The sequence below is a fragment of the Babylonia areolata genome, chromosome 1 (assembly GCF_041734735.1).
Source record: "Babylonia areolata isolate BAREFJ2019XMU chromosome 1, ASM4173473v1, whole genome shotgun sequence".
NCBI classification, from domain to species: Eukaryota; Metazoa; Mollusca; class Gastropoda; order Neogastropoda; family Buccinidae; genus Babylonia; species Babylonia areolata.
Genome location: NC_134876.1, coordinates 94,300,832 through 94,322,996, shown reverse-complemented (window position 1 = coordinate 94,322,996; position 22,165 = coordinate 94,300,832). Strand labels below are relative to the sequence as shown.

Genomic DNA, 22,165 nt, shown 5'->3' with positions numbered 1-22,165 from the left:
GAATGGGAGGAAACTGGACACATCAAACACATTACAAGAAAGAGAGAATATGGGGGGCAGCTTTCTCTGCCTATCCTCATGTCTCCTTACAACCACTGTTTCACAAGCATAAAATAATATATTTAGATCAATGTAGAAACTGCAGAGGAGAGAGTGGTGAATCTGTGAGACAGGCAAACTGGTAACCAGATGGAAATAGAGAGAGAGAGAGAGAGAGAGAGAGAGAGAGACAAACAGAGACTGGGACAGAGAGCACAAGAACAGAAAATATAACAGACACACACCACAATCATCCTTTCTACCATCACCCAACCAGCAAAAACACTGATGAAAAACAAAACAAAAACCATCGAAGTGCTATACACGAACATGAGTATAAACAACATGATGAACACTACTGCTAACCTGACTGGTCCATGGCAACACGAGCTGCTGCAGCCTCAACTTCATCATCCACGACTTCCGTGTTGTACATGCACTTCTTCACCACGTCTTCCCGGTTGATCCTCTGGAGGGCGTTTTCCAGGGCATTGCCTGTAACAGACAGATTGACTCCATTCCAACATCGCCTCTACAATGTATCTCTACTCAACTAAACTGACAGACCTCTGCTACTACTGTGAAATTTGGAGGTATTGGTTGATTCTGGATTCTGATTCTACGTACATCATGCCAGTTCATTTTGGATTCAGATTCTATGCATTTCTTCTGGTGATATAGTAAACTGACAGAAGCTGATATCTAGGCATAAAATACTAAACAGATAAATTGAAGAATGTAATGTCTATGATTAATATACTAATCGTCAACCAAATTAAAGTCACAGGAGACACAGTTCATAACATATCAATGGGGCTGTTTTAACATTCTTCTTTACCACTTATAATTTTGGGGGGTAAAACCTGATCATTTTGATTCCATACCAAGCACTGTCATCCATCAATCAGTTTGAGTACTAGTCTGTCTGCTAACTCTATCATATACATTTCTTAAGAACTGCTCAGTCAGTTTTAACAATGTTCAGAGAAAGCACTAAGTATATAACCACACTAACCCATAATTAGTTTGTTCACAGGTGACCTGTCTAAAGTCCAGGGGACAGCTTATTTTTCCAAAGAGATTTCTTTTGGTGACTGCTCCACATCACAATCAGACGCAGTGAAAATGTGTAACTCAACAACTAACTGTATGCGTGAAACAGAATTCATTAGAGAAAAGCACAAATTTCATGTTTTTTTTCTGAACCATAGAGCAAATAGGCTCACTTTGCAGATTAAGACTAGAGTTGTCAACTCTTTTTCCAGCTGCACAGAACAGAGGTTTTTTTTTGTTTTGTTTTTTTAAAGGAAAAAAGTGTCCAACCTTTATTGGTGGATATCTTGCAACAGAGTAATACAGCTTGACCTTAAAAAATCTTTTAGTTTTGTTCCAACCACAGAAACCAGTTAATTTTCTGGTGGATTTACAATATTCTTCATTACAAAAGGAACATCATGGCCAACACGATATCAACACAATATCGACTGATAATGAGTAATCCTACACTGACATATTTCCATCTGAACCCTTGCCTATATGCAAAGGAACATCCTTGAGGTGAACACAATATATATACATGCTATTAACTGGGAACAATAACTAACATATTTCCATATAAGCCTATCCTAATATCGTCAAATTTTTGCAATGAGATTTCTCTTTTTTTTTGTTGTTGCCTGCCGTACCTCACACTCAACTGCAGTGAAAATATAACTCTACAAATGACTATTCTCATACTAAATTAAAAAGAGAAAAACACACAAGTTTTTCTTGGTCATACTGCAAATATGCCCTCTGAGCAGCTTATCTTAATATAACATCACCATACAACACCTAACCTTCCACAAGTAAAACTTCAGAAGAAACCTGGGAATGTTCTGGCCCAATACCAATCAACAGCTATTCACCCAGCGCAGTCATGAGAACGTGGATACCATCATCATGAGAAGGTGGTTGAAATGGATTGGACATGTCATGCGAAGAGAGCAAGGTAATATTATCCAGACTGGACATTGAACACCAGAAGGTAGATGCAAGAGAGGACAGCCAAAGAACACCAAGTGCAGAACAGTTAAAGAAGACCTCAAGACCCTTAAGCAAACCTGGGGTATCATTCAGAGACTGGCCCAGAGTGGCAGTTATTCATTGCTACCCTTCATGCCCAAGGGCATAGCGGGGAGTAAGTTGTCAACAAAACAAAAAGCAATTAGCTTATGCAAACAAAGAGAATTTTCACAAGCCTTGTATAATTATTCTTTGTCAAATTGCATGCTAACTGGACTTGCCTGTGACCATTGAATTTTGGTGTGTATTTGAATAAAGACTTATTCTAATACATGAAAAACAACAACAACAAAAATCTGAGGCACTGGACCTTCCCCTCTCACCTGTGGCTTTCTCCTGGTTCTTTTGCACCCAGAGCTGTAGCATGGCGAGTGCCTGGTCGGCCAGGGTGGTGTACTCTGTCTTGATGCGGTTGATCTCCGACATGGTGATGCCCAGCTGCTGGGCCAGGATCACCCAGTCGCCCTGCACGTTGTCCGCCACGTCAGACAGGTTCATCGAGCTCCTTGACACCGTGTCTTGGACCACTGCACAACACATGCACAGTACACCCAACATTCATGAAGCTTACAGTAGGTAGGTCTGGCCGCTGTGTAGTGCTGTGTTACTATGGCTGACAGATCGTATTTTCATCACTTTTCACTTCACACTAGCAAGCGCAATACTGCATACATCGAGCTGAAAGATATGTCAGAAAATAAAACCACCTTTGTTCGTTCCTGTAAGTGTTTCATTTTTTGTATGTAAGACAGTGTGATTGAAACTGATTGCCCGAAGTGGAGTATCCTTCGCTCTTCAAAACGCAGCGCAGTAAACAAGTTTGCCATCTGCTTCTGGTCTGAGAGGGTTGGTGACGTACAACCAATCGACTTAAGAGACCTAACCAATAAAAGATCACATTCTCTACTTTTACGAGGGCTAAGTTTCCAGTTGATATATTTTACTCGATTTATAAAAAAAGCGGCTCAAACTTTCCCTATTTTTCTTGACGCTTTACTGTACTTCCAGACAAAATAAATCTTCTAGTCAAACCCACCACTGAAAAAATTCATTCTTTCATCTTTAAAACGCTTTATAAAATGACCCGAAAGCTTTTAAGGAGTAGCATCTGTTTAACAAAAAATGAAGACCTCATATTTTTTTTTTTATACCACTGATCAACCAGATCAGTTTTTAGGTCTGAGGTTTCATTGCCTGGCTTCGTGGAAGTCTTGTCACATTGCTCAACATAGTTGAGGTTTTGATTCAAATACAAGGTATAGTGATGAGTTTATTTCAAATTTCCAGAAATATACTTTTTTTTTTTTCTTATGAAGACAATAAGAATAAATGAAAATTGAGAACAATGATCTTGACATAAAAATAAAAAGCTCTGTTAGTTTCAAGTTCCCATGAATTTTCAAAACTAATGTTAAGGAAGGCAACACAGAACAAATCGATACTGATAATAACCATCTTCACATATCGAAAAAAAGAAGTTTCATTCAACATGAAACACAAGTTCTCTTGGCTCTTTTTCTACAAATGAACCCCCCCCCCCACACACACACACACACACCCTCTCTCTTTCTTTTTCTATTGAAAAAACAAAGAACAAGAACATGACACAGATAAATAATAAAATGCTGCCAGACTCATTTGCAGAGCTTCTAAATTTGACCATGTTTCTCCTCTCCTTCAGTCTCTCCACTGGTTGCCTGTTTCTGATCGAATAGACTATAAGCTATCCACTCTGACCTTTTCTGCAGTCAACGGATCTGGCCCCAAGTATCTTTCTGAACTCATCCATATCTATACCCCGTCTCACCAGCTCCGTTCCTCCTCTGATACTCGACTTCTCAGGATACCTCACGTCAAAAGTAAGACCTATGGACACAGATCGTTTTCTTTTCAATCGCCAAAGACATGGAACAATCTCCCTGATAACCTCCGTCATTCTGATTCCCTCGCATCTTTTAAATCTCGTCTCAAAATTCACCTTTTCCCTCAGCAATAAGTTGAATTGTGGCAGGTCCACTTCCTTTGCGTTAGGTGTGCTTGACTATGTGTGTATACATATGTATGTGTACATAACTACATGCATGAATATGAATGTGTATTGTGTGTGCGTGTGTTTATGTAAGTTTGTGCCTGCCTATGTGTGCGTATGTGTTAGGGTAGCTGTTAGATACATATGTATGTTAAAATGTATGTATGCAGTGTGTGTGTGTGTGTGTGTGTGTGTGTGTGTGTGTGTGTGTGTGTGTGTGTGTGCATGTGTGTGTGTGTGTGTAGTCACATTTTGGTGTGTGTATGTAACATAGATATGTTTTATGTTAACAAAAGCGTTTTTGTAAAGCACCTAGAGCAGATTTCTGGATAGTGTGCTATATAAGTATCCATTATTATTATTAACAATGATACTGACATATACAGAACATGACACAGATAAATGATGAAACAATGATACTGACATTGTTCTGTTTAATTTAACACAACACCAGTTCTCCACGCCTTCTCTCTCCCTCATCCCACCACTCCCATCTCTTTCTCCTGGGTTTCTGGCTCCCTCTCTTTTTCATTTTGCTCTCTATATAATCTACTGTTTCCTATTCTCTCTATCTCTTTCTCACACATACATATGATAAATTTCAAGAACTTTTATTTTAACCCTTTTGCAGCCAAGAAAATAAGATTTAAGTGAAATCTATTTGCCAGGGTTTTTAAAAAAAAAAAAAAAAAAAACAGGTAAAAATTTTCAAAAAATTCTGTGCTCTTTGTTATTGGAGAAAGACCCATGAAAGTATATATTTTCTGAAAGGTAAATGAATAAGGAACACAAAACACATGATGCTTTCCAATTTTATATATATCTTTTAGTGACATGCTGTTGTTTTGAAATCAGTGTTTTGTTTTTTGTCACATTTTCAACTTGTTCATTACTAACATTAATCAGGTAATTTGCACTAAAATATCATATTTTCTGGGCAAATGGATATCTGCACGCACAAAATCATACTAGAACAACCACAGTAATATACAATGCATTGTGACTTCTCCAAGTGATAATGTGGATGAGAGGCCACGCCCCCTCTGTCTCCACCCCCCTCCTCTTCACCCCTCTCACACGGTCACTTTTTCCAGTTCTCATCAGACCATGTTGGCTGAGTGCCAAGAAAATCGCTCACACTGTCTGCTAATAATTCGGTTAGTTTGTGTTGTCTGCTAAGGTTTGCACAGCCGGCATCACTCACTGATAGTCGTATCTTGGCCACTCTCTTGATTGCTCCTTTTATTTTCTATCGAATCGTCCTATAAATGTTCATCACTGTCTTCTTTGAGTTTACGCTTAAATTCTTTCTGAGCATCAGCAAAAGAAAGCAATCTTGGTTGATTTAGTTCGCTACGATCGCATGTCTTGAGCACGGCGTCAGTCCGACATTTTGTTGAGCGAGCGAGCAGAGAAGCCAGGCAAACACTGGGACAGTAACCCAACCAAAACATTCAAATAAAGGACTGCCTCATGACGTAGATAGGGTTTCTAGCTATGAATAGAATCCAGAAAGATTAACCAAGCTAAAGCTACCAGCATTTTTGTCAACGAACTGAATGCAAAGCGGGGAAAAGTCTGAATATTTCGATGACGAGTTATCTCGTCATTGTGGCAGCGAAGCGTACATGCTTGCCATGACGAGTTATCTCGTCATATAGGCAGCCTAGGGGTTAACAACTTCTGAGTTGAACTCAACATGATGCAGTTTATATCCAACTTGATGCAGTTTGCATTCTGTTAAACTCACATTTCTTCAAAGTCAATGGAAAAACAAACATCTAAAAAAAAAAGGGTCTTCAGCTGCTAAACCATAAATTATGTCATATACATTTTAGCTTCAAGTGGAGTGTTGGCCTAGAGGTAATGTGTTCGCCTAGGAAGCAAGGGAATCTGAGCACACTGGTTTGAATCACAACGGCAGTCGCCAGTATTTTCTTCTCCTCCACTAGACCTTGAGTGTTGGTTTGGACGTTAGTCATTTGAATGAGACGATAAACTGAGGTCCCGTGTGCAACATGCGTTTAGCGCACATAAAAGAATCCATGGCAAAAAAAGGGTTATCCCTGGCAAAATTTTGTAGAAAAATAGACTTCGATAGGAGCACAAATAAATTTCACACAGAGAAATATGTTGTGACAAATACAGTAATACAAATATACAAATACATAAAGATTTTTCAATATAATTCTGTTGTTTTTCATTCCCAAATGCAATCAATAGCAAATAATTTGACCAGATTTTTTCTTTCCACTTCCCATATGCAAGTGTGACAATCCCTTGACACTTTCCTGCACAGCATTTATTCCAACACGTCCTGCAGACCCCAAATCATTAATGAATCAAAGTAGTCTCACCAATGCCCTGTTCTCGCAGCAAGGAGTGTCGTTTCTGCATCTCCAAAGCAGTATCAGAACTGACATCTGAAGAACTTGCCTGCAAGTAAAAATGAACAATTTTTGTTATAAAAGTAAATTAACTGGAATAATTTCAAAACGGATACAAGGACTATCTGCACAGCAAAAGTAATTAATCCTGTCTGTTCTCACTGAGAAAAAAGACACCCCTTTACATTTCAAAATTCTTATCTGAATGAAATGTTTTGGTCATATTTAACTTTAATTATTTTTTATTTTTTTAAAACTTAACTGTGTCAGACTCAAATCTTAAAAAAAAAAAAAAAAAAAAAAAAAAAAAAAAGCCGAAGAGCTTATAGCCATCTGATTTTCATAAAAGATAAAAACAAACCAAAAAACACACACAAATATATCTTTAGTATGATGCTAGAACAAGCCACTCCGACCTAAATGAAGTAGAAGGGGTTTACGCATCAGCTTCCGCATCTATAGAAACCTCTTCAACCTGCCCAGACTGCAAGCCCACACCATGACACAGGAGAAAGTGATGAGGGCTTTTATTTGCTACTGCTGCTGCTCTGGTAGCACCCAATGACAAAAAAAAAGAAAAAAAAGAGAATTTATATCAGAAAGCATACTGTACCGAAATGGTGTCAGGAAGACGAATGTTGAGGTTGCAGATGGGGGTCTGGGGAGCTTCCCCGCGGGCAAGCTTGGGTTCCTTCATGAAGGCCACACGGGCAGCAGCTTCTTGGTCCGGGTCCCGGATCTTGACAGTGCTGGGAAGGCGGTTCTCTCTGAAGGCCTTGAAGTTGATGTGGAGCTGGTCCCCAGACTTGGTGACAGGGATCAGGTTGCCAGCCATCTCAATGTACTGCGGCCTGCCTTCCAGCACCTGGGATAATAATGATAATGAATGGTATTTGTTCAGCTCATGACTCTTTGTAGAGTTAGACTCAACGTGCTGGCAATCACGGATTCATATGAGGCCATGCCCAAAAATGATTAACCACACTCAACCATAAATACATGCACCTATTAGCAGAAGACAATTCAAATTAATACCGGAGAAAAAAAATTCACAAAAACGCCTCACACAACACACAAGTTTTCTGCTGGGATTTGAAGATTGGGAATGCTGACTGGTGCCGAAGACCAACATGCAGCAAATGAAAGACAGTAGAGTATAAAAACTAGCAGCTGAAGGACTATATCTGTAAATGACTTTTACCATTTTCAATTTTGTCTTATTTTCCTTAAAGAATAAATACAGAATAAATTTCAGAATACATACCAAAAAAAGTTCCCTACAAGAATTGATACTGCTCAAACCAACACGTTTCAAACCATTAAATACTTAATAAATTTCAGAACGTATATCAGATAGATTTCCTGTATGAAATGATTCTCTTCAAAATGATTCATTCTGAATTTTGTATTCTTGACAGATCTAAACCAAATGCAGCAATACACACCTCGATATCACGGCTCCTGGCAATCTCCACAAACTTCTCCTGCTTCTCCAGAGTCTTGTCCACCTTGTCGTCCGTCATGCAGAACATGCGCAGTCGCCCTTCCTCCACAGATGTGCGCTTCCCGAAGACGACAAACTTGGCCATATAGGGCACCATGATGGCTTCCCGGTAAAGGGCGCTGGCCATGTGAACCACTTCCGGTATGTTCTGACAGTCGATCAGCCAGAACCTGAACACACACACACATATTTATAGCAGTACAGACTGAACATAGTAACTTAATTTTTCGGTAAGACTACTTCTTTTGAAAATGAGCATGTTTTACATTTCGTCAATCAATCCACTATAAATCAAACATTTTGCGAGATTCACAATCTCAGTTTACATCATCTACCTAAAGCACTTGCCTAAAAAGAGTTGCAAAAAAAATATTTGTAAGTCATAACAAAAGAAAGGCATATATGCAGAATGAGAGAGAGAGAGAGAGAGAGAGAGAGAGAGAGAGAGAGAGAGAGATTGTGTGTGTGTGAGCGCACATGTGTATGTATCCTTCCAATGTTGTTTTTTTTAAATAACAATTTCAGCATAAACACTTTAATACATCATAAACAATATCCACACAGCAGTTTGTAGTATGATTTATGTTTAAAAAAACACAAAACAAAAATAAAAAAAAACATTCCATTTTGATCCAACAACAAAAACAGTCATCCTGCTACCTGGCCGATACAGTGGTGGTGAAGGAGACGCAGTCATTGACCAGCGTGATGGGCTTGCTCTTGGTGATGTCATCCCACTTGGTGGGGTTTGGGTCCGCTGCACACAGCCATCAACAACAGCGCTCAGCAACCACTACCACCAGTGACATGCACACGCACACACACACACACGAACTCCATACTTCCATCTTTCCCAGCTGTAATCATCTTTCTGCAGCGTTTCTTACTGTCGGTGATAATAAAAGCACAAACTATGGTGGCTCTCCGAGTTCAAGCAAAATAGGCTCTAAGGACCTTATTTCCGCCAACCCCCCCACCCCCCCAAAAAAAGTCTGAGAGCAAAAGAAATTTAAAAAACAACAAAAAACCTGTACCTAAAACAAATATCCAAGCATGAAGATTTACTGATGAAATGCAAGTTTTTAGTAATCAAATATAATCAGATCCAAAAAATGAATATTAAATATAATCACAGCAAGAGCAAATCAACACAATGAACACAAATCAATACCTATGTAACAACTTGTACTCCAAAAAAAGATTAATTTAGCTGAACAGCCACAAAGTGGTGAGTGTAATCAGTGGAGTCTTTTTTTTCTTTCTTTTCCAATGGAGTACTCCACCTTCCATTTACTATGATCTTTTTATAAAAATCAACAATACGCCTCTGAAAAAAAGGGATTCTTTTCTTTAGGGGTGAAACTCTTCAAACACAAAAATATGATATAATCTCTTATCCATGAATATGGAAAGTAAAGAAAAAGATAAGAGTTTAGCCATCTACCTGTGAAGACATTAAAGCTATCATGTTTTGCCCTGCATGGAACAACATACCTGGGGCAGTAGGGACGAAAGATTTAAGCTTGGGGAAAAAAACAACCCAAAAAACAAAAACCCACACGCACCTGATTTCCCAGAGTCACATATCTAAAACAGAACATGAACCATGAAACCTAAACAATGAACACTTACCATCTCTGCTGCAGTGGAGGTAATGTAAAGGCATTATTGGGTGGGTGTAGGGGAAGAACTTAAAATGTGCTTGACATCTAAGAAAATTTAAACACTATCACAAAAATGAAAATCATCTGAACTGCAAAATAAACACAGCTGATAAAACCAGGTCTGATAACTGTCACCAATGCCATTTGAATATGCTGGATTTCCATGCAATAACCTGTTTCACTTAGAAGCCAACATTGACCAAGGACATGTGCAACGGTAAAGAAATAAATATATAATTGAAGGAAAGAACGAAAGAAAGAATGATGAAAGGAATGAAATAATTATATCATTGAAGGAAATAACAAATGAAACATTGACTGATGAAAGGAATGAAAGCAAGTCAAGTTTTTCTTGAACAAAAGAATCATTAAACACCCAGTAAATATAAGCAACATCCATTTGGACAAAAAATAAACTGGTTTACAAAATTATTTGGGTGTCTTCTTCTTCTTTTTTTTTTTTAAATAGTAGAAGAATCCACTACCTTTTATGCATATTTAACTGTAAATGTACTTTGCAGGGAAAAAGAAGGGGGCAAAGGATGGGGGAAAAGAAAGAAACTGATCCTTGCAGGCATGACAAGAATTTGACAATGTCTGTGCAGTTCACTGATTGTAACTCACAGCCTCACCGTCTATGAAATCTGCCCACTTTATCTGCACAACTAAAAACTTACATTTCCATGCAGATGTTTTAAGTCATCCCATTCTCTGCATTTGTATGCATACTATGAAAGTTTAAATCATCCTGTTCCCCAAATATGTATGCACAGTGTGTTTGAACTGTAATCTACTATATGTTAGTGAATGACAGAATCAATGGTGTGTCAATAAACAATGACTTGTAGTTCACCAGAACTGCACCACAAAAGTAACATCTCTATTATTATTACTGTGTCTTTAACAAGCATGGATATGACACACTGAACAACCAATTGTCACCACTGCTAAGCTGAACAAGTTTCTGGTGAAACTCTATTCTCTGGATCTTTCAGTCTGATTGTCATGTACTTGGGTGTCCAGCAATTGAAAGCAATTTCCACAAGTATATGAAGCATGAGTTGTTCACAACTGCAGATGTCTTTATTTTCTTTTCCAAGCAATTGTTGTCTTCAAGTCTGATAACTTGAACATCCATCTTGCAATTGATCTACCTATCTGTCTTCATGAAATACAGAGACAGACAGATGGGTAGTGTAAAAGAGAGGGCAGTAAAGCAACAGTAACTATGGTGAAAAATGCCTAACACCAAAGGAAACACATAAGTAAAGAACCAAATAACAGATAGACAAGCCAGCACCCAGATGGTCGCAGACAGAATCAAAATCACCCATGCTGTAATACCTCGCCCACGACACATGCACACTTGCTGGCAGCTATGGCAACTTTTCAATTCACCCAGACACTTACCTTCAATTTTGTTTGCTGTATGATTATTAGGAGACCACATCTACTATCACAGCCTAATCACAAGAGGGGAAAAGAACGAACTAAATGCAGCCTAATATAAATGTCATACAGAAATCAAGAACACAACATGTATTTTGAATCAGGCAGAAATGAAAGCATGACTTTTTTTCTTTTTTGTCCAAATTTTCATAAGCACTGTTAACTACAAAATTCTTGTTTAAAGAGACATCTTATATTTATATTCTGCCCTAATTTCCGTACATACATGCTTACTTATTTAATACTCCATCAATTTAGAATGAAAGAATGAGGAGGGAGGCAGGGGGTGGCGGTGGGTTGCAAGATTAGGAGGGCACAAAATTTTCAATGGTATTTTGTCAAACAATGTTACTTTCCAATGTCTGCTATTATATGAGAATCCAGATGTTTCAGCAAAACAAAAATATCAGATCTGATTCATAGATTCAATTAAATAAGATAAACCAGAGTTACAAAAAAAAAGGTGGACTGAAATCACTGATCAACAGCTGATCTTTTTCTTTTTTACTTTTTTTAAAACAGACCAGTGAATGACCATAACATTCCCCACCTTCTTCATACAAACAAATATAAACATTCTCTCTCTCTTTTCAATTTTCTTCGTCAATAATCTTCCCTCCTCTCCTGAGCTTTTTTTGTCATGAAACATGTAAACAAGCATAATAAGACTCACCCTCACACTGGATAAAATATGCTTAATCCACATATCTAACATGACACGTTGGTGTCAGCAGACAGAACCTGTGTCATCTTTAAGTGATAAAATTCATGTAACTGAATAAGAAATCACCAAGTATCAGGAAATAAAAAGAAGAAAACTAAATGGACAAAAAACAAACAAAAACAAAAAGAACCCGCACACCTACAATATTTCATAACACTAAGCAAGCAGAAAGCAAATAATTTTAGTATACTATGAAGAAAGAAGAAGAAAGGATTTTGGAAGGCAAATAATATATAACATTAAAAATAATAGAGAGGAAAGAAAAAAAAAGAGGGGTAGGAATATGTTACCTCTGTTACTAGAGTGGGTCTTGCCTAGCCGCAGTAAGGACAGCACAAGGACAGGAGACAAAAATGATTAGCGCCAAAACCATCAACACACACACACACACACACACCATGAAGCATACCAGACTTTGCAAACCATAGCACACACACACACACACACACACACGCACACACACACACCTCATAATTCTCATAACACTGACCACAGGATGCCAGTCAACTTCAAAAGCGAATCACTCTGTCATGCTCAACACAAAAACACATGTCCTGGGTTTCATTTCCACTGATATTAACTGAATGTGAATGCTATTTCCTGAAAGTCAGTGGCATTTCACATTTAGCTTTGTCACCTGTAACGAAATGATTACTCCAGAATAGTGAAACTCAGACTTGAATCCATCTGCACAACAGTTTGAGGAAAACCTCTCTGATAGAAGGGAACACAAGGGTATGACATATGACCCAGTATAATACAAAACAATAGAAGGAGAAGAGGGTTGTGACACACTACAACATAGTACAAAAACAGAATGAACGCAGCAATGAAACATATAACACACCACAAAACAAAACAAAACACACACAAAAGCAATAAGCCAGGAACACACAGCAGATAAAGTGAATGACTGTGATCATAACTGGAACAGGCGAAGATTGAAGAAATGTAATGGGCCAATACATTATAACATTCGCAGCTTAAAATTTCACACCTCTGAGGTACTGTCCCAGAACACACTGGAAAATTGCAAAAACTCAGCAAATATACTTGCAAGATATACTGTGAAATGCTCATAAAGAGTTGTAAAAGTAGTGAAAAGGATGTAAACATGAGACCTGTATTACAGGTTATGTGAAAAAGAAAAAAAACCCAATCAATCTCCTGCAGATTTTGTTCCCAGAAACTCACAAACAATCCGCTACTGACAGCTGGTAAAAAAAATTCTGGATTGTACTGTGCAGGAAATGGTATTTCTTTTCTTATGCCTCGCAAAGTGTGTAAATATATTCCTATTTTTTCTGATGACACATAACTTGTTTCAATAAAGCGTCTTATGGAGAAAAGGGAAAAAACACACAAAACGTTGATTAAAAAAAAAAGAAAAAAGAAAAAAAGTTGGACTCTAAGGATTCTGATTAGATACATAGTACAGCAGATAAATGACCAGCCACTGTGGCGAAGTGTTTGGCATTACCAACTGATGACTTATACCAAGACAACAGTTCAAACTAGCTGAGGACGGTCTTTTTGGCCCCTACCTGGCTCCAACACAGATGTGTTTTAGGGAGTCTTGTATACATTTCCTTACCAACACTGCATGTGTCTGTATCTGTCTTGTCTGGATGGTGACAGGATATGTTATGAGAGGAAGTGAGGAGTACAACTTTGTCATGTAGTCCCTAACAGAAATGGACCTACACAGCAGTACTGTCATCAACCCTTCATTATTCACCATCATCAAATACAAAAAGTCAAAATAAGGAAGTTTTAGGGCCACCCCCCAAAATGTTAACAATATGTCCCAACATTAAAGAATTATTTTAAAAAAAAAAAAGAGAGAAAAAGAAATGTAGATAAATCGATAAAAATGGTGAGCCAAGAAAAGTAATTATGTTGAAAAAATTACATTCTTAATAAATGCCTGACAGAAAAGGAAAGATGGCTGAAAACATGAACAATAAGGCTACATTGGAGATGGTAGTTATGTCAGGACATGTTAGTGGAAAAAAAAAAAGGGTACAAAATAGAAAATCACACACAAAAATAACAAAGCAGAAAAACAGGCTAAAAAGACAGGCACCCACCAGCAAGACTGAAGAGCAGGCGAAGTGTGGGCCTGTCAGCATTGTACTGGTTGATCATGCCTTTCTGGGCCGCTTTGGGCACAGGGATGGTGAGGGTGATGGGCTTGTGGAATCGGCGGTGGCGTGGTTCCACAGTCACGATGGGGGATACTGCCACCCTGTTACCCAGCAGCTTGGCCACCAGCTCTGGAGCGATAGGCTGGGCCTGACCACAGGAATGAACCACCACACAAATAGACAGTCTTGTTTTTTTCGCATATTACCCTACCTACCTGCTTGTGTCTGTGCATGTGGTACAATCTGGTGAATCTCCTGGTGACGTATAGAAGAACAAGACATCACTACAGGCATACACATCTGTACTCACATGCACATATGCATGCACGCAGAAACATAAACACATACTCACTCACACACACCCTCTCACATACATAAATGCACACACACACACATATAACCACACACATGTATACACACACACACACACACACACACACACACACACACACACACAATGTCTTATCACCCTCAATGGGAAGTTGAGGACAACAACTCATTATCCATCATAACTTATGAACAAAATATTCACTACAACATACATAATACACAATAATGGTTTTTTGTTTTTGTTTTTGTTTTGGTATCAATCATTAACCCTTTTGTTGCCAGGAAAATAAGATTTAAGTGAAATCTATTTGCCATGTTTTTTTTCTCACAAAAAACGGGTATGTATTTTACAAAAATTCTGTGCTCTTTGTTAATGGAGAAAGACCTATAAAAGTATATATTTTCTGGAAGGTCAATGAATAAAGAATACAAAACACATTATGTTTTCCCATTTTATATAATTTCAGTGACATGCTGTTGTTTTGAAATCAGTGTTTTGTTTTTTGTCACATTTTCAACTTGTTCATTACAAACATTAGTCAGGTAATTTTCACTAAGTATCATATATTCTGGACAAATGGATAATACCTGCACACACAAATTATACTAGAACAACCACAATAAAAAAAAGAAACAGATACACAATGCATTGTGACTTCTCCAAGTGATAATATGGATGTGGGGCCACGCCCCCTCAGTCTCCACCCCCCTCCTCTTCACCCCTCTCAAACACAGGTCACTTCATCGGGTGCTCATCAGATCGTGTTGGCTGAGTGCCAAGAAAATCACTCACACTGTGTCCTGCTAAAAATCTGGTCACTTTCTGTCACCTGCTACAGCTGTACAGTCGGCATCACTCACTGATAGACATACCTTGGCCAGTCTCTTCATTCCTCCCTTTATTTTCTATCAAATCGTCCTACAAAAAATTCATCACTGCCTTCTCCTTCGAATTTACACTTCAATTCTTTCTGAGCATCAGCTAAAGAAATCAATCTTGGTTGATTTAGTGCCCCATGATTGCATGTTGTCCAACATTTTGTTGAGCGAGCGAGAAGAGTAGCCAGGCAAACACTGCAGCAGTAATCCAATCAATACATTCAAATAAAGAACTGCCTCATGACGTAGATGGGGTTTCTAGCTATGAACAGAATCTAAAAAGATTCCCCAAGCTTAAGCTACCAGTATTTTTGTCAACGAACTCAATGCAAACCAGGGAAAAGTCAGAATATTTCGATGATGAGTTATCTTGTCACTGTGGCAGCGAAGTGTACATGCTTGCACTGACGAGCTATCTCATCATATACGCAGCCAAGGCAGTCAGGTGACACTGCCTATTTTTATAAACAAAATACTCATATTCAACTGACTTTTCTTTCCCAGCAAATGAATACAGACTCTGGAGGTATTTCTTTAGTAATCTTTTTCCAGAATGTTTTGAGAACACACAAACACACACACAGCCACACTGCATGATGATGGCAACCCCCCCCCCCTCCAAAAAACGTAAACTGCCAAAAAGCAACAAAATCACCACTGACTTGCAGTCCAACTCTGATGGGCTTGGTGAGGGTTCCTTCAGGCAGCACAGCCTGCACCTGGGGAACGACTGTGGAGGACAGGACCCCACCCTCATAGCCGATCTCTGCCGTCTCCTGTTTGATCCGCGACACCAGTGCAAAGTACTGCGGAAAGTCTGTGGTCAGGATGCGAGTGACCCGCTTCTCCTGCAAGTTTTCTTCAGACTCCAGCTCTGCAAGGAAAGATGGAAGCAGTTGTAATGTCTTGGTCTTGTTTGTCAGAATGGTTCACTTTGCAAGAAGGAATGGAAAAGTTTGAATGTCTTGTTTGCAAGTTAGCTCTGCAAGAAAGAATGGGAACAGTTTGAATATCTTGTTAGCAGGTTAGCTCTGCAAGAAAGAACAGAAAAACGGTTTGGACGTTTTATTTGTTTACACTGTTTATGATAAAGGCTGAAACAGTGGTAAAGGGGGTGTTGTGTGTGGGGTGGGTGGGGGCCTGACAAATTACAGTATCATTATCAGTAGCTCAAGGACGCATCACTGCGTTCAGACAAATCCATATACGCTACACCACATCTGCCAAGCAGATGCCTGACCAGCAGCCTAACCCAACGCGCTTAGTCAGGCCTTGAGGGGAAAAAAAAAAGAAAAAGTAAATGAATATAAAAAAAGAAGAAAAAAGGATAATAACAATAATAATGATAATAATAGAAATAATAACAATAAATTTAAAAAATATATAAATAAAAAAGACAATTATGATAATAAATAAACAAATAAATAAATGTAAAGCACACACACACACACTACAGTTGACATTTGTAATAATATTGACAATAATCCTGTGTGTGTGTGTGTTTGTTTGTGTGTTTTCATTTCATTGGATAGAACTTCTGATTTTTTTTTGTTTTACTTGCTTTTTAATGTGTGTGTGCATGTTTGTATGTGAGTAAATGAGTGTGCTGTTCTGTTTATTTGTGTATGTTTTCTGATGCGCTTGAACATAGGACATGCATCTGTGAGTGTACATGCAGGTGCCTGCAGGAGTGCATGTGTGTATGAGCATGTGTGTGTGCTGAATAAAGGCATCATCCTGGCAGAGGATTTATACAGTGCTGGTGAAAAATTTACTGCATGGCAAGAAGAAAGGGACAACAAAAGAAAGTCCCAATCAAGACACCAATGAGCAAAAAAACCAAATGAGGAATGCAAGGACTTGCCATGTTCTTTTTTCCTCCACAGAAACAGCACACACAACACAAAGAAATATTTGACGAAGTTGAAACAAAAAGATGCAGGAACCACCCACTGACATGTGCTTCAGATTTTGTCTAACACCAATACCACCACTCAAAGCAGGAAAAAAAACAACAACAAAAAAACAAAGAAGGGAGAACAAAACAATAGACACAGACAACATTATCAAGATAATTATCTATCCACTAGTAACAAAAGAGGTAAGGAAAAAAATATGTTCCTTGCACAGAATGGCAATTTCCAATAGGTATGTTCGGGATTAACTCATTTAGGATATTATTGATACCTGTGGCCTCTTGTACAAGAATTGTGTATTTCAAAATGACACATGTAAAATTATGTGATAACAAACTTGGGCATAATTCATTTCCTACATTCCAGAGTCACATTTGGTGATCCATTGTGTGTGTATAATACCACAAATAATACACTTCACTTGTGCATAGTATATTCACATTCAGTGTATATTTATCATTTTGTGCTTGTGTTGGGGACAGTCCATAATGTGGTGGTTTAGGCCCTTGAAAGGTCAGTCAGAAAACATGGATTTGCACACAAAAATCAGGCTGAGACCCAGAAAAGATAAATGTCTTGACTAAACTGTGTACATTACACAACAGCATTAGTGCTGAATATGGAAAAAAATATCCAAAAATTATTCACTGGAAATTGCCAGTACAATCTACAGTACCAGATTGCCTGTCCAGTATACAGAAACTTTACATTTGGTTTCACTGCAACAACACAGACATAAGCACACATACTGGGTCATACAACAAAACATGCACAGATTTACTGGTAACACCACAACCCTGTTCCTCCCCAAAGTCTCTGAAAACAGATGGTGGTATTGAAGTACCAGGCACCTGCTTAACATATATAACTAAATAATCATGTCTAGCCGTTTATGCCTTGCCTGCCAACGCCCAAACATCTGTTCAGTCTGTTCTGTTACTCTGTGCCAAACAATTGTTTCCCTGAGACTGAACCAACTGGTGGTTCTGTTATTCCTTCCATACAAGCACAGCTCAAGTCTGATGAGGAAAGCGACAAAGTGAACTGAAGAGTTGGCTGTTTGTTTATCTTCTGTTGTTGTTTGCTCATCTCTCATTATTCATTCATTCGCAAACTTTATTCTTTAATAATAATATTAAATGACAGAAAAAAGGCGAATAAACTTCAGGTAGTAGTGCAAAAGCTGTATTTCTTGTATTAATTTTGCTTTGATAAGAAATTCGTATTTTCTCAAAATCAGCAGAGAAAAGTGAGTGAGTGAGTATGGTTTTTTTTCATGTATGTGTGTGTGTGTGTGTGTGTGTGTGTGTGAGAGAGAGAGAGAGAGAGAGAGAGAGATAGAGAGAGAGAGAGAGAGAGAGAGAGAGAGATAGAAAGAGACAAAGAGACAGAGAGAGAGAGAGAGAGAGCATGTGTGTGTGTGTATACCTGTGTGTACACATGTTTGTATACATTGCCCTATCTGTTCCAAACACCTCGCACAAAAATAACCCCACAACAACAAAAAACCCAAAATAATCTACAAACCCCCCGCGACGACAGCAAACCCAAACAGAACAACAACAAATGGCAAAGCTCAAAGCGGTGCTCACTCCACAAGGACGACATAGAGGTGCTGCCAGGAACCACATTGCCCTCAGCATCCAGACCTTCCAGGGAGCTTCCCAGCGCATCAGACACTGCCTCCTCCGAGGCTGCCAGGGGGTGCTCGTACCACGACTCCCCATTGTCGCTTCGCATCACCACCACCTCCCGCTCCTTGCCCCGCAGCGATGCAAAGTGAGGGACCTCGATCACGATGGGTCTGCAACAATGGTAACATTGGTTTTATTTACACCTTAAAAAAAAAATTGTTATAGCAGTTTAATGTTGGTAGTGGTGAAAAATGTGGGACCTTAAAAGTAAGAGAGAAACATAGGCAGAAAGCAAGAAAGATGGGAAGTAGCTGACTGTTAGATGGAAAACAGTTTCAGTTTAAAGGAGATGTCAAAGCGTGAAGACTGATCCATATTTCTGTCATAATTATTACATCTGGTGAAACTGAAAGAGACAAGGACAAAAAGAGACAGACACATATGCAGATATATATATATATATATCTCGATATCTCTCTCTCTCTCTCTCTATCTCTCTCTCTCTATATATACATATATATCCATTCCCTCCAATACACCAAAAGCCATTTTACGCCAGGATATCCCCCAATCACAACATGCGAAAGAGGGAGTGGATATATACATATATATATACATACATACATACATATATATATATATCCACTCCCTCCAACACTCCAAAAGCCATTTTACCCCAGGATCTCCCCCAATCACAACGTGCGAAAGATCAGGTAAGCTGATAAACCAATACACCATTAAATCCGAGTTCAACACAGACAAAGACACACCAGAACCTAGCTACAGAGACACTAATAATCCAGTTACAGACCAAATCACAAAAACACAAAGAAGAAGAATTAACTCTGTTCAAGAGCCCCACTCACCCACACAAAGAAAGAGGAATTCAGAGGCACCAGTTACAGAGCCCAAGAAAAGAAAAACAAACAAAAAAGCACAGCACATGTAGGAGCCCATGTGCAGGACTAAGACAACTGTAGACCAGGGCTGAACTGCATGAACAACCTCTGCAGCACCAAGTCTGGAAGGATTAAGAATTTTCCCAAGTCTATCGAATCAGCTTTGGAAAATTCTCCATGTTTCCAAAACTTTGCATTGCTGAGATTGTTTGTATAACCCAGCCCTGCTCCTCTTCCTCCTTCCAATAAAGAAATGCCAACAGGGAGTTGAGATCACTGCAGAAACTGAGTACTGGAGAAGGGCAACAATAGACGGCATTTCATTCTATTCTATAACACTGCTTGCACTTATTACTTGTGCATACCTGTACTCTTTAATTATGTATGCATATGCAATCTATAACTGACTGAAGAGAGAAAAAGGTATGAAACAGCTGACTTTCTGAGCATTTCTTTGGGTGTTTTGGGTGTTAGGTTAGTCAATCTTACTTAGATTTGTCTTTTTTCCTCCTTCTCCCCCCCCCCCCTCTCTCTCTCTCTCTCACACACATATGCAAGCATGCAGAGAGAAAAAAATCAAACAAGAGAGAGAGCGAGAGACAGGGAAGGAAGAGAAAGAGAGAAGAGGAGAGAGAGAGAGGAGAGAGAGAGAGAGAGAGAGAGAGAGAGAGAGAGAGAGAGAGAGAGAGAGAGAGAGAGAGAGAGAGAGAATGCAAATGCTGAACAAAAGGATAATATCACACACACACGCGTGCGCGCACATGCACACACGCACGCACGCACGCGCGCGCACGCACACACACACACACACACTGTTTATGTTGGACACTACGTGAAAATACCAAAACAACTCCTCAACAGGAAAAAGAATGAAAGAAAGGCAATTTATGTCTTTATCTCCCATTCTCCCTTCTTCTCCCACCCACTGCCTGCAGAAGACAATCAGGCAATAGCAGCACCGTGGAGAAGTACCCAAAACCATGGACTCCACTGGAATAGGAGGGAATCTCATCAAAAGGGACAGCAGTCACAACTTCCTGACCCTTCCACCTGCTCAGCAGCCTGCCACAGTGATAAAATACCACTCTCAGATAAGACTACACTCTGAGATCTTTCCTTCCTGCCTGTCCTGCACATTCCTGTTCTTCCTCTTTTGTTGCTGCTTTCTCAGCTGAGAGCGGGCTGAATGTGGGAAGAGTTAGAGACTGTAGGTATAGAAAAAGTCTGCACTTCACCTTCATCTTTATCCCCAAGAAAGAAGCATTAAGATACCCAAACCATACATCATCACGTCTGTGCACTTAGCACCTTCCTCTCCCCTGAATGCTGGGAAGAGAAAATCAAGGCAACGCCTGCATTAAATCTCTGGTGGTACCACACCCTGGTTGAAGATGGAATCCATCTCCACTCTTTATTTTAAGGTACTTAATACAGACTGTAAAACATGTGAGATTTCCTTCACTTTGGTCTGACAGCATGCTTGCCTTTCCACACATTCCCCTCCCTCACTGGCTTGGCTTTTTCAGCACCACTGGTGCACTTCACTCTCAGTGTGATAGCTTGTCTCTCAGTGTGATAGCTTGTCTCTCAGTGTGATAGCTTGTTCAACTGCAGTTTTTTTCCTTTTCTTTTTTTTACTTTTCATTTAATTTCTGAATGCCAGAAAATCTTTTCCCACCAACCACTGTGAAGTAGTGATCAGCAGAACAACTGTTTGAACCAGATCAACACAATGCATGTATAATGTATATATTATATTATTGTAACCACTGTGGTTGTTATCTATCCAACTGGCTCCTAGCTTTTGAGTACAAGGGCCAGCTAGACCAAACTACTAAATTTCATTCACTTAATGTGTTGATGGATATCTCCTAGACACTGCTGCTCAGCTGTTCTTTTTAAACATCACTGCAGATATAAATTGCCTGCCCTGATGTGGTTAAGGCTGCGACTTGCTATTAAAGAAAACATATGACACAGACTTAAAATGTTATTTTGCGTCATGCAAACTCAAACCTCATCAATCTTCGAAGTATCATAAATACCAATCTCTTTCCATTGGTCATTTAAAATAAACAACAACAAAACCCCAAGTAAATTCAACTGAAGTTCGGGGTGGGGGAAGGGGGGGGAAGGAGGGAGGAGAGGGTAACTTCCAATGCCAACAGATTCATGAGAGCTGTGACTAGAAGTGATGTGGTGATGGTCTCTATGATCAGGGAGGCCATCATTCAGTCTGGCTCCTAAAGCAATTACATGTCAGCTGAAGATCCACAGTGTCCTGTACTTGACTGGTAGATGGTGTCAGCCCCCTCTGTTGACTGCCAGCACTTGAATCAAAAGAATGAGCTTGGGTGTGCCAGTCTACACCACAGTCTGGACGAGTGGAAAAAGAGATCATAGGACAGGATAGGAAAAGAGTCCCCTTAGAGTCTCCCGTGAAACACTTGATGTGTGTGGCATGAATGCTGTGCTGTGCTACAGTATGTCTGTATGAGAG

At 39.2% G+C, this 22,165-nt stretch overlaps 1 protein-coding gene across 45 annotated transcripts in view; it reads right to left on the bottom strand.

The window, feature by feature from the left end:
• LOC143289416 (uncharacterized) overlaps positions 1-22,165 on the bottom strand; it is a 198,891-nt gene that overhangs the window by 72,978 nt on the left and 103,748 nt on the right. For 43 of the 45 annotated variants that reach the window (XM_076598412.1, XM_076598537.1, XM_076598544.1 and 40 more), the window contains 10 exons: positions 18,725-18,936; positions 15,879-16,090; positions 13,951-14,155; positions 12,151-12,174; positions 8,684-8,780; positions 7,965-8,193; positions 7,133-7,384; positions 6,490-6,568; positions 2,427-2,630; positions 406-534 (listed from right to left, as the gene is read on the bottom strand). In XM_076598412.1, the coding sequence (XP_076454527.1) occupies positions 406-534; positions 2,427-2,630; positions 6,490-6,568; positions 7,133-7,384; positions 7,965-8,193; positions 8,684-8,780; positions 12,151-12,174; positions 13,951-14,155; positions 15,879-16,090; positions 18,725-18,936 (1,643 nt within the window). The remainder of the gene's footprint in view (positions 1-405; positions 535-2,426; positions 2,631-6,489; positions 6,569-7,132; positions 7,385-7,964; positions 8,194-8,683; positions 8,781-12,150; positions 12,175-13,950; positions 14,156-15,878; positions 16,091-18,724; positions 18,937-22,165) is intronic. The other 2 variants (XM_076598419.1, XM_076598707.1) reach the window with 1 other exon arrangement.